Below are 12,726 nucleotides of genomic sequence, written 5' to 3' on the forward strand. Positions count from 1 at the left end.
ACTCAGGGAACTCAAACAGGGGCTCTGTATCAACCTAGAGGGATGGGGTGGGGAGGGCGATGGGAGGGAGGGGACATATGTATACCTATTGATTCATGCTGATGTTTGACAGAAAACAACAAAATTCTGTAAAGCAATTATCCTTCAATTAAAATAAAATGCCTAGGAATAAACCTACCTAAGGAGGCAAAAGCCCTGTACTTCAAAACTTATAAGACATTGATGAAAGAAATTGAAGCTGACACAGAGATGGAAAGATATATCATATTCTTGGACTGGAAGAATCAACATTGTCAAAAGACTATACTATTCAAGGCAATCTACAGATTCAATGCAGTGCTCTCAAATTACCAATGGCATTTTTCACAGAACTAGGACAATAAAATTGTTAATTTCTATGGAAACACAAAAGACACTGCAGATTACCACAGCAATCACACAAAAGGAAATTGGAGCTAGAGGAATCAAGCTCCCTGACTTCAGACTATACTGTAAAGCTACAGTCATCAAACCAGTAGGGTACTGATGCAAAAACAGACACAGATCAATGCAGCAGGATAGAAAGCTCAGAAATGGATCCATGTGCATATGGTCAATTCATCTATGACAAACAAGGTAAGAATACGCAGTGGGAAAAAGACAGTCTCTTCAATAAATGGTGCAGGGAAAACTGGACAGCTAAATGTGAAGAATGAAAGTTGAACATTCTCTAACACCATACACATATAGGCACAGGTCCAACTGTCTACTGAGCACACACATCATACAAGGTACTGCTCTGGGCACATAGAGGAATAAGATTTGTTTCCCATAATCAGGAGTTGGATGACAAATAGAAGGTCAAGACAAACACAATTAACTATCATCCAAAGCAGAACGGGCCTCCAATAAAAGAGGCATAAAAAACTGTTTTGAAGACTCAAGGGAAGAAGAAATCACCCACTTTTTCAAGTAACAGGAAAGGCTTTATGGAAGGTGGGGAAGGAGAACTGGGCTTTTGCTCAGAAACTCAGGACCTCTAAGCCATAGTCCTTGTTCTCTGCTAGCTCCCAAACCAGTTGGGATGAATGTCATACATACAGCAGCTGCAATTCAAGACCATATATGTTAACACCAGTACAAAAGAATCACAGAAAAGCTAGAGATTGTTTCCTATTAGTCCAGGAAATTCTTTATGAAAGGGTGACTTGGGCCCTAAAAGATGAAACAGGTTTTATTAAAATGCTATTTTTGAATAAAAAGCAATTAAATGATCTAAAAATTTGGAAAACCCAGTAAGGTATAAAGAATAAAATAGAAATCATTTATAGGGCCACTACCTACAGATAAATACATTGCCATTCATGTAGTATGCATAACAAATATTTGTAATATAAATAAATATAATTTTTTTATTTTTTCCTCAAGTATATTTTTATTACATACATGATTTTGAGACTTGTTTTAAAAAACATATATTATGCAAACTTATCAGTAAAATTATTTGAAAACATTTTTAAACAGCTGAAGAGTATTCCATTAATTTATATATCATTTATGCAACCAGTTTTCAAAATGTTCACATTTAGATTGCTTCTAAACTTCCAATTATTATAAATTAAACTTCAATGGAATTCTTAAACACACACCTTTGTCGACACCTCTGTATTATCAGCATAGATTCCTGTAAGTGGGATTACCAAATCAAGGTATATTAACATTTCTGGGGCACTAGAGAGAGCAAAACACTGCACAATTACTTTCTAGAAAGGCTGTACCAGTTTACATTCTCATTAGTTAGGTGTGCCATGAGACACACTCCTTCACCAGCAGTATTATTTTAAGATGTTTGCTAATCTGATAAGGAGAAAATAGTAATTCAATGATTTTAAATTTTGTCTTTACTTGATCATTAGTGATGGGGACATTTTAAATATGCTTCTTTCCATGAATATTTCCTTTGTGTTGCCAGTTCATATATTTACATCAAGTGTTGTAAGTGAAATACATATTTGGAGGAGGAAACTTGGAAATAATCTACCGTTCTCTCAGTCTTGGTGCTCTGTGACCCCCTTTGGGTGAGTATCCTGCCATGGTCCGTGTGACCTTATTTTTCAAAGATGCACTCCCACCCATTCATTTTTCTCTCTCTCCCTCTCTCCGTCCCTTCTTTCTTTCCCTCCCTCCATTTTTTTCTCTCTCCCCCACAACACAGCCAGCTACACACTTCGTCTGGTGCTCAGTCAGAGAAACTGGTCTGTGGCAACACTGGAGGAAAAACTGCTGGTATTAGGGTTATTGAGACAAATGTCCAGACTGCCGAGGGCAACTTACTCAGTGACTCTTTTTAAGTGCTGATTTCAGAATTAACCTCCTCTTATACCATAAGACTGCTGATTTCCCTGGTGGCTCAGACGGTAAAGCGTCTGTCTACAATGCGGGAGACCTGGGTTTGATCCCTGGGTCGGGAAGATCCCCTGGAGAAGGAAATGGCAATCCACTCCAGTACTATTGCCTGGAGAATCCCATGGACAGAGGAGCTTGGTAGGCTACAGTCCGTGGGGTCGAAAAGAGTTGGACATGACTGAGTGACTTCATTTTCACTTATACCATAAGAGCAGACTCCACAGTGTTCTGTCCTGACTCCTCATTCTCAACCGAACTGCATACCGAACTTATACCATAAGAGCAGACTCCACAGTGTTCCCTCCTGACTCCTCAGTCTTAACTGAACTGCACTTCCCTGCCTCCATGGTGTCCGCTGAGCCTGGTGTGGTCTCGTCTACAGCTTCCCCAGTCCACAGCCTGCCTGTCCCTGATTGTGAAGGTCAGGTGGTGGCCTTTGGAGGAAGATACCCTTTTCCTCTGAATTCCATAGCACACTGCATTTTATTTAAACTATCTCCAGTCTCCAAGGTATTTTGGGTTTTTGTGCATGCAACTCATCTCTTTCATTACTTTATAGACTCCTGGAGGCATCTACTTGAGGAACGTCTGTGTCTTCTTTATGTCTGGATTCCCTTAGTACAGTCAGCAGAAACTCAAAAATGTTTTACAAAAGTTTAATTTAAAAAATGTTACTTTGAAAAGGAAAACAAAGTTTTGTTTGTTTGTTCTTGGCTATACTGTCTGGCTTGCTGGACCCTGTTCCCCAGTGAGGACTTAACCTGAGCCTAGCAGTGAAAGTACTGAGTCCTAACCACTGGATCGCCAGGGAAGTCCATGAAACAAAGCTTAATTTTAATTGTAGTGACTCTGATATGGAGAAGGAAATGGCAACCCACTCCAGTATTCTTGCCTGGAGAATCCCGTGGACAGAGGAGCCTGGTGGGCTGCTGTCCATGGGGTCGCACAGAGTTGGACATGACTGCAGCAACTTAGCAGTGACTCTGGTAAGGCTATGGACTGAGCTGTGCCCTCCCGTAAATTCATATTTTGAAGCCCTTACCCCAGTTATTGCAGGGGTGTTTGGACATGGGGCCTTTTAGGGAAGTAATTAAGTTAAATGAGGTCATAGGTGAGGTCCTAGTCCAATAGGATTAGTGTCCTTATAGGAAGAGGAAGGGACACGGGAGCTCTCTCTCTCTCCAGAGCAAAAAGGCCATGTACAGACAGTGAGCAGGCTGCTTCTGCTAACCAGGAAGAGGGCTCGCATCAGAACCTGCTCCTGGAGGCACCTTGATCGTGAACTTCCAGTTTCAGAACTGAGAGAAAATTCATTTCTGTTATTTAAGCCACCCAGCCTGTGGTGTTTTGCGACGGCAGCCTAACACAGAGGTAATGGTGAGATATTAGGTAGAAATGGAAGAAAGTCAGCTCAAATAAAGGAATACTGGTAACTCAATCAAAGAACTCAAAGAATCTCATGTTGAGACACGGAGGGGTTAGAAACTAAAGGAAGAATCGGGAAAACATGGCTTCTTTTGTCTCTTCATGAAAGGCCCTCATCCTGAAGCCACTTTGGTCCTCTGTGGCAGAGGAATAAAAACGGATGAAAATTACAACTAGAGTCCAGGAACTAAGAAATTGAATGGGGTTAAACAATTAATTTTATATCAAACATAAAGTCATCAGAGGGAAATAAGCACTAAAATGATGTTTTAAAACAATTGGAAACTTAAGGAAATTGCTACTGGCTTCCATTAGAGTAAGAACGTACTTCCTTAGAATGTTTTCTTGAAAGGATGATATATTGATCTTCTTGGGCTGGATCCATTAGCCATGGAAAGATGTACCTGAGTCTTTAGGGACATTCCTGAATGCATCAGGCCATATCACAGAACCCACCACCTCAAAACCAAATATTAAGGAAGAACTTATTAGAAAAACAAGATACAGCACAACTCTCTCTAGGACTGTAATCATTGTTCTCAAGTCCTTGCCAAACCTCATTCATCATAACCTTGCATGCTTTAAATATGTGTCATACTTTGGAAGTTTCAAACAAAAAAACTTTCTTGGAGAAAACAAAGACAAAAAAGGGACTTTTTCTGAACTGCATTTCTTAGTACTATTGTGGTTTAATGTCTAATTCTTGCATTAGAAGTGGAAAGAAAGAAGGAATCATGAAACTTTCTTTTTAAATGTCCTTTTAGCCAACATGTGGAGAAAATATGACGGCAACTGAGTCATTTTCCTGTTCTTTACAATGGATTCCAATATGTTCTATCTCCTAACTTCCAAAAGGTTATATTTGATAGTTTGTTTAAAAATAAACTTTTATGGGTGGAACACATGTACACCATGTGTAAACCATGTACACCCATGGCTGATTCATGTGAATCTATGGCAAAAATTACAATATTGTAAGGTAATTAGCTACCAATTAAAATAAATTTAAAAATAAATAAAAACAAAAAGAATTTAGGCTTCAATCAGAGGCCTAAGGGAGGGGGGCTTTTAAGTATAAATTACAAACAGAAAAGTACACAAGTTCTAAGACAATAGCTTGATGGATTATTACAAGAAACCACAAAGGGTAAGCACTATCCCGACCAAGAAATAGAACATTGCCAGCACCCCAGATGCTTGCTTGAAAATGGAGTTTTGAGCCAGACATGTATTTTATTTTCTTAGAAATAATATTAATGATAGTTAATGCCCAGATTAACTGATACAAGTCCTAAAGGTACATAGACACATTGCTCAGAGGCTCATCCAACTTTTAGATTCCTTAGTCAATTGGACAGCATTCATGCGAACACAAGTTAGCTAACTAGCCTTGGCCTTTGAAAAATAAGTCTGTGATACGTATACAGATCCTTCCGGAGAAGGCAATGGGACCCCACTCCAGTACTCTTGCCTGGAAAATCCCATGGACGGAGGGGCCTGGTGGGCTGCAGTCCATGGGGTCGCTAGGAGTCGGACACGACTGAGCGACTTCACTTTATTTTTTCACTTTCACGCACTGGAGAAGGAAATGGCAACCCACTCCAGTGTTCTTGCCTGGAGAATCCCAGGGGCGGGGGAGCCTGGTGGGTTGCCGTCTATGGGTTCGCACAGAGTCGGACACGACTGAAGCGACTTAGCAGCAGCAGCAGAGACTCAAGAGCAGGGATGAGAAGAGAGGTTCGCGTCCTCCTGGGGGAGGGGGTGCACAGTGACAGCGTCCATGGAAAGGACTGAGAGCGGCTCTGACGGGACCCCCTTCCCCACCTGGCTCCTAGAGCCCTCAGCGGTGTGGACAGGCGGACGTGGTCTCCATTCTACAGGAGCGGATTTAGCACCAGCCTTGGAAACCCGGAAGGTACTGAGGCGTTTCTCTGAGCTCAGTTCATGGCAAGGTCAAGGATCCACGGCCCCAGTCCTTGCTTCCACCTGGTCCTGTTCCGCGCTGAGCCCAGGTCTCCTCCCTAGCAGCAGCTTCCCCGACCCCCGCCCCCGGGGGACCCTGCCCCTCGACAAGCGCACCAGGTCTGTGTTCAGACAGCAACGAGGGAACCCCGACGGGCAAGGAGGCCGGCGTTCCCTGAATGTCCGGGCCCACCTGGATGGGGGGAGCTGGGCCCGGCCCAGGCCCCCTCCGGCGCTGCTCCAGTGCCTGGGCTGAGAATGGGAAGATCACTGCTTTCCTCGGGCTGCCCCTGCCTTTCCTTGCCAAGTTCCAGCACGGCCTTGGGGGCTTTTTAGGGTCACTGCTGCCGTCTATAGGGTCACACAGAGTCAGACACGACTGACGTGACTTAGCAGCAGCAGCACCAGCAGCAGCGACCTTTCAAGAGCCTTTCCATTTTCTTTTCCTAATGGTCCAGTATTAATTAAGATTTATGCTTTACCCACTGCGTTCCCAGGTCACAGAGACTATCAGAAGACAATGGCTAGCCTCCCTGAGGGTATCCTGAAATGGGCCACATTTCTACGAAATCACTGATGGCTGCTATTTTCTGTTAAAAAATGCTCTTAATATACGGGGGAGGGAGGGTCAGGATGGGTGATTCATGTGAATGTATGGCAAAAACCACCATAATATTGTAAAGTAATTGGCCTCCAATTAAAATTTTTTAAAAAACCCATCGCAGTAATATCATGTACTTTTGCCACAGAATAATGCTGGTATGAGAAATAAATCGGATATGTCAAGTTCTAAAAAAAATAAAAATGCTCTTAAGATAATAGAATCATCCAGCGGTGATGAGCATGGGGCAAGACTCCTGTATTCCAGGGCCCTGGTTCTTGTCCCTTGGTCCACAGCGGAAGAACCTGTGTGTCAGTGACACAGCAAAGGGATTCAACTCTGCTGGGCATTCCCAGAAACTCGGAGATAGTCCCGGTGTCCCTGGAACCCTCCAGGACCCTGGAAGGAGCTGCCTTGCACATTTCACAGGACTTGTGCGGACAGAGGCGCCTCAGCAAGAGTCTGCTTAAAGTTCCTGTTGTTAAAATGAAATCACCCAGTGCTGCAACCAAGGAAACTATACTGACTTGAAATGACCTTGGTAAACACATGAGTAGGACTTCCCTGGTGGCTCAGATGGTAAAGCGTCTGTCTACAATGCAGGAGACCTGGGTTCGATCCCTGGGTCGGGAAGATTCCCTGGAGAAGGAAATGGCAACCCACTCCAGTACTCTTGCCTAGAAAATCCCATGGACGGAGGAGCCTGGTGCAGGCTACTGCCCATGGGGTCACAAAGAGTCAGACACGACTGAGTGACTTCACTTTAAACACATGAGTGCTCCTCATGGCACATAGTTCTGAGGCCAACTTACTGCTTCAAAGTTCAGCATGAACTCAGTTTTACCCCTCTGGAGCAGGAGAAGTCGGAGTGGGGCAAAAGCATGCAGTGAGAACTCTGTCTTTGGAGGGCCCCTGGAGGAATCTCAGTGAGGATAGACTTAGCTGCCTGACACCTCAAAAAACGCACACTGGACACGGCCTGCCCTGTCCAGGCTTATACCAAGGCTTTGAGGATGCTGCAGACTTAAATATCTTCCTCCTACACACCCATTAAAGATGGACAGCACTTGTCACCTTAGTTACAGAGGCTGGTGTCAAGAAGCATCTCTGGTGTTTGTGAAGTCAGAGGTTGGCCCTCTGCTTCTTGTGGTTTCTGTAGAGTCCACAGTTCGAGGGACTTTCCATTCTGCACAACCAACGTGACATGTGCTGTTCCCTCAGAGTCAACTCCTCAGGAACAGTACCAGAACACACCTGGTTGCTAAACACTTACATACCAGGAAACGCTGTCCTTGAAAGGAGACTGCCAGTGTGATAAGGGGTTGTGTTCCCAGGTGTGGCTTGAGATGAGATGATGCTTATCTAAATGGCTCCCAGGGGCTCCCCAGGGGATGAAATCTCAGTCTACTGTTCTGATTCCCTTTCCCTCTCTCTCCTTGGGACACTTTAATATCCAGGATGACCAAACCGCATGCTCATTAAGTGTGAGTGATGGTGGGAGTGGCACCTCACTTAAAAATTTAGACAGAAACTACATGAAATGCAAGGGCTTATAAACGCAAATCAAATGGGGCTCCATGCTTTAGGTAGGGAGGCTTTGGACAGCCAAGGTCATGGGGTTTCCTGTTCTTCAGCCACCTGCAGAGCTAACTTTCCTAAACTCACATGTCTGTGGTGTGGATGTTTCTCAGGCCACTCACCTAGCCCCAGACTTGCTTCCAGCTCGGACTTTGCCTCGCATGTTCTTGCTTCTGTAACTTTCAGACTATTTTGAGGTTCTCTGTTTGGAACTCTCTACAGCATCATCTAGGAACCTCAGTCAGAATGGATGAGTGGGAAAAGGGATGATCCCATGACATTCTATGGAGGGATGTCTGTATGGTCTATCTTTTCAATCCCCACAACAGCCCAGTGAGGTGGACGTTATTACTCCCATTTTCAGATGAAGAGAAGGAGAACTAGAGAAGTCCAGTGACTCGGCGAGGTCTCCAGTAGTCACCACACACCAGGAGACCTGGATCAAGTTCTGCTCTGTTTGAGCTATGTTCTGGTCTTGGTGCATCTATGGGCTAGCCTCCTTTTTACAAAAGTTATTAGTAAAAATGTAAACAAACACAGAAGTAGATGATGGGTCCCTACACATCCATCACCCTGATAAAACAGTTGTCAAGATCTTGCCGCTTACGGAACAGTTTTCTTTGGCTTCATTTTCTATCAGCTTTGTCTCATCCAGGACCACTTGTTCACTCACACGCCAGGTTTCAACCAGACTGAACAAGCTGTTTAGTTGTTCTCTGACTCTGGGCCTTGGCACATGTTGATCCCTTTGACTCGGTTGCTTCCAACCCTGGTACACAGCTGCCCACAAGACCCACCACTGACCGACCACGTCAGAAACTGCTGGCGCTAGGCACCCTTCCCTCCATGCCCGCTTGACCCACTCTTCTCATTCTTCAAGACTTCCTTCTAGAATCCCCCCTCTCTACAAAGCCTTCACCGATGTCCCCAGTCTGGCTAAAGGTGCTTCTTCCAATCTCCACTGGGCCTCGCACATGTTTCTATCACAGGCTGGAACCAGGCGTGTCTGACTCAGCTGTGTTCTTTGGCTCCTCTGCTGTGTCATTCCTTGCAGGGTCCAGTGCCACACAGCACAGGCCCACTGTGGTGGGGCAGGGCCAGGCCCAAGGGCCCCCAGCCCCACGGCTGGCCCTCCCTGGCACTTGGCTCGCTGGACAAGGCTGCTGTTCTTTGGTGCTCTCGCTCATTTAAAGGAAGTGGTTCTTGGCTTTCTTTCCCAGCCACCAATTACGTTCCCACAGGAGGTCACATTTTGGTTGCAGTGATGGATTCTTGAAAAACTGTGAATATGAATGCCAGCTCTATTCCACAGAAACTCCTCACTTCATAACACAAGGTGATGTGCTATGTACCTTCCGAATGATTCACATTTCAGGTCACTAATAAGCTGTGTGACTTTGGGCCAGTTACTTAACCTCTCTGTGCCCCAGTTTCTTTCTTTGTAAAATGAGAACTGTACTTCAAAGGGATTAGGGAGGACTGAGTGAGATAATGCGCGAAAAGGCCTGGCACATAGTAAGTGCTCAACAAATGATAGGTACTATTTCTGTTAGACTTTGTCATCATCATAGTATTTCATCCACACAGGCTTGTTTCTTTGGTTTCATAATAGCCCTCAGTATTGAAAAGCTCTAGAAGGCTTCCCTGGTGGCTCAGATGATAACGAATCTGCCTGCAATACAGGAGACTCAGGTTTGATCCCTGGGTCGGCAAGATCCCCTGGAGAAGGGAATGGCTACCTAGTCCAGTATTCTTGCCTGGAGAATTCCAGGGACAGAGGAGCCTGGTGGGCTACAGTCTATGGCATTGCAAAGAGTCGGACACGACTGAGCGGCTAACACACATACAGAGAGGATTACTACTCTGTATTGTAAATCTTCTATTTTTATCATAAGCATAAATTCTGTACCTAAAAATGATGCTGTGTCTGAGATTTCCAGAGTCTGGCGTGCCCACCATTCTGATAAAAGAAGGCAGGCAGAGGCTGTTTGTTTACATGGGATCTCCTGGAATTCACCCCGGGCTCTCACCACCTCCTCCTGGTTCTTCCTCTCTCACCATCCCCCGGGGGTGCTTGTGGGGTAGAAACAGGAGAATACGATGACCTGAAGGAAGCCAGGATTTGGGAGGCCTGAGGCAGGACAGGGTAATTCACACCTGTGAGCCCCACATCTCTGGGGCAGCACTGGCAGGGCCAGAAGCTCTGTTTCTGGATGAGAGCACCCACGGGGCAACTCGCCCCTTCCTCAGGCACCCAGACCATGGAAGGAAAGCCTGGGCGTTTGGAAATCACCAGGTGTCTTCACACACTGTGCTGAAACACTCATGATGCTCTGGGTCAGCTTCATTAAAAAAAAAAAGTTTGCATCTGATTTAAGTCTTCCAGGAGCCCTACATCATGTTGGTTTTAAACATGCTGTGTCTGGATAATAAGTACTGAGGCCGGGGATTAGGTGAGGTGGGGAGATTTATAAAGCACTAGATGCATTAAAGCCCCATAATTCACCCTTTGTTTTGTCTAAAAATTGACCCATACCCCTTCCCCTTTTCAGGCTCCCGTACATATCAAGCAGAGACTGGGTTCACTGACTTTGCACCGTGAGGCTCCTGTGAAAGGCAAAGAGACAAAAGCCTCCCATCAAAGCTGCCATAGTGAGTTTCTGTTCAGCAGGAGGCGGGAATTCTTGAAGCAATTCCCAGGGCTTTAGACGGCCCAGCCCCTGGCCCTTGCCTGCAGCCCAGTAACTGCGCACCTCCTCCCGGCTTGCCCCCTGTGGCCCTCTGCCCGAGGCGAGGTGCCTTGCTCCGCCTGAGCGGGGCGGGGGGCATCCACGATGCGGCAATCCGGGACCAGAGGCGGATGCCTGAAGGTTCTCCGCCCTCCCTCACTCACGCGGAAACCAGACAGAACCCCAGGAGGGCTGGCGCAGCCCCTTTCAGGGCTCACTCCCGCCTCTCACGTGAGGTCCTCAGGCCCCCCGGGTTTCTCTCTCGGCTAGTCACGGACAAATGCTCTCATCGCCCCAGGCTTTCCCTCATTCCCAAGCCCCACTGCCGCTGCCTTAGTACCCTCTGAACACCTTAATGGGGCAGTAAAAACTTTACAGCCTGCAGCTCTAAACCGTTCTCACGTTTCTATATAGAACTATTTATGGCACACAAGATTACCACGGTTCGCCCTTTGAAAACCCCAGCAGATCCCAGACGCATTCAAAGGGGGCTGACCGAGTTACACTGGCCAACAGCTGGCTTACAGAAATCCATAGTGGCAGAGCTGAATTCTGGCTGCGAACAGCTAAGTCAGAAGAGAAAACAGCCCTTGAATCTCACGGCATCACCGAGGCAGCCCCGCGCTTTGCCTCTTCCGTGTGGCTTTGGTGTCAAACCCGCTTGCGTGCGTCTCTCCCTGGATTTTTGCTTCCCTGCTCGGTTCTTGCCTGGGTCCACAGGGATCCCTGTGAGCTTCGTCAGCAAATCCAGAAATCCAATCTGTTCCTTCCGTCTTGAGCAGGCAGAAAATTAAAACCAGGAAAAAGCTAGCAACTCGATCACGACTCGTTTCTCCAAAACAGTGCCCAGGAGCCACCTGTGAGCCCAGAAAAGGCATCCCCGCGCCCTTAGAAGCGCCCTTACCGGTATTCCATATCCGCCTCTCCGGTGCATCAGAGACGGGCCCCAGCCTCCTTGGATGTGGGGCCTCGGCGCTCTGCAGCCCACAGACAATCGGGCCCATTATAGTCATCAGGCCGCCGAGTTAAAGGGTGGCCCTTAGAAAAATATAAACAGCTTGTCAGCGCCAGCCAAGGGGGCGGGGCTGCGGCATCAGGGGACAATGGGCGCCAATGACCAGCCTCTCTGGGCTCTGTTGGCTGAGGATATCGTGTTTCATTTTGAAGAAGGGGAGACAGAGAGCGAGGAACGCCGAATAAGAAGGGCCAGCCCCGCAGCATGAAAGGGGTCCGAGTTGAAAAGTTTAATCACTGCTCACAGAAGATCATTTTCAAGGAGGAGTTTGATGCCTCACACAAAATAATGCAAATTTTTAGAAGTCACAGACGTTCGTGTTGCATTAACCATCTCTGGTCTCCCAGGCTTAATAAATATAGTATTCACTGGGGTAGAAAGGACTTTTTCAATCAAACAACAAAGGAAAGGAACAAAGTCCAAGGAAGATGCTTTTATTACATGTTTATCTTTTTAAATAGAATATCAGATAAGTACTTACTACATTTACAGAAAAAATGCTTGATTTGATTGGTTTGTCTTCAGAACTCAGAGAAGTGGGCATATTTTATTCCCCAAATATAAATGCCTCATGTTAAAAAAAATACTCACAATCTGATCATACCTGCACACATAAAACAGGAGTTAACTCAGTGTATAGGGGAGAAGGCAAAGGCAATGGCTTTTTTCTCTCTTCTGAACTTAACTAAATCCTACTTGCAAAGCTACTAGGCCAGCTTAAACTGTCAAAAGCCTATGATAATAACCAAGAACCAGAAAATAAATTATGGCTTTTTAAAATAAAATTTCTAAATAATACACTGAAGTAAGAAGAAGGTTAAGAGCTATTTGGCTGATTTGTGGTATTGTGTAAATTACAGGCATAAAATCTTTGAGAAAAGCACAGTCTTTAAAATTGGGAATAGTTCTCTTATTTATAAAGGAAGCAAAACAGCTATCAAAATTCACTAGCAGAGAAACGGAAAAATATTGAAATATAAGCATTTCCACAAATTTTGTATTGGGCTTTTCTGATTTTGATTATAAAAAGA

General features: G+C 45.5%; 1 protein-coding gene across 6 annotated transcripts in view; it reads right to left on the reverse strand.

Moving 5' to 3' along the window:
• TRIM2 (tripartite motif containing 2) overlaps positions 1-11,714 on the reverse strand; it is a 127,910-nt gene extending 116,196 nt beyond the window's left edge. For 5 of the 6 annotated variants that reach the window (XM_024977387.2, XM_059876112.1, XM_059876109.1 and 2 more), the window contains exon 1: positions 11,585-11,714. In XM_024977387.2, coding sequence (XP_024833155.1) covers positions 11,585-11,595 — 11 coding nt within the window. In that variant the 5' untranslated portion in view covers positions 11,596-11,714. 6 annotated transcript variants of the gene reach the window in all.
• Between the last annotated feature and the right edge of the window lie 1,012 nt (positions 11,715-12,726).

The sequence above is a fragment of the Bos taurus genome, chromosome 17 (genome assembly GCF_002263795.3).
Source record: "Bos taurus isolate L1 Dominette 01449 registration number 42190680 breed Hereford chromosome 17, ARS-UCD2.0, whole genome shotgun sequence".
Classification (NCBI taxonomy): Eukaryota; Metazoa; Chordata; class Mammalia; order Artiodactyla; family Bovidae; genus Bos; species Bos taurus.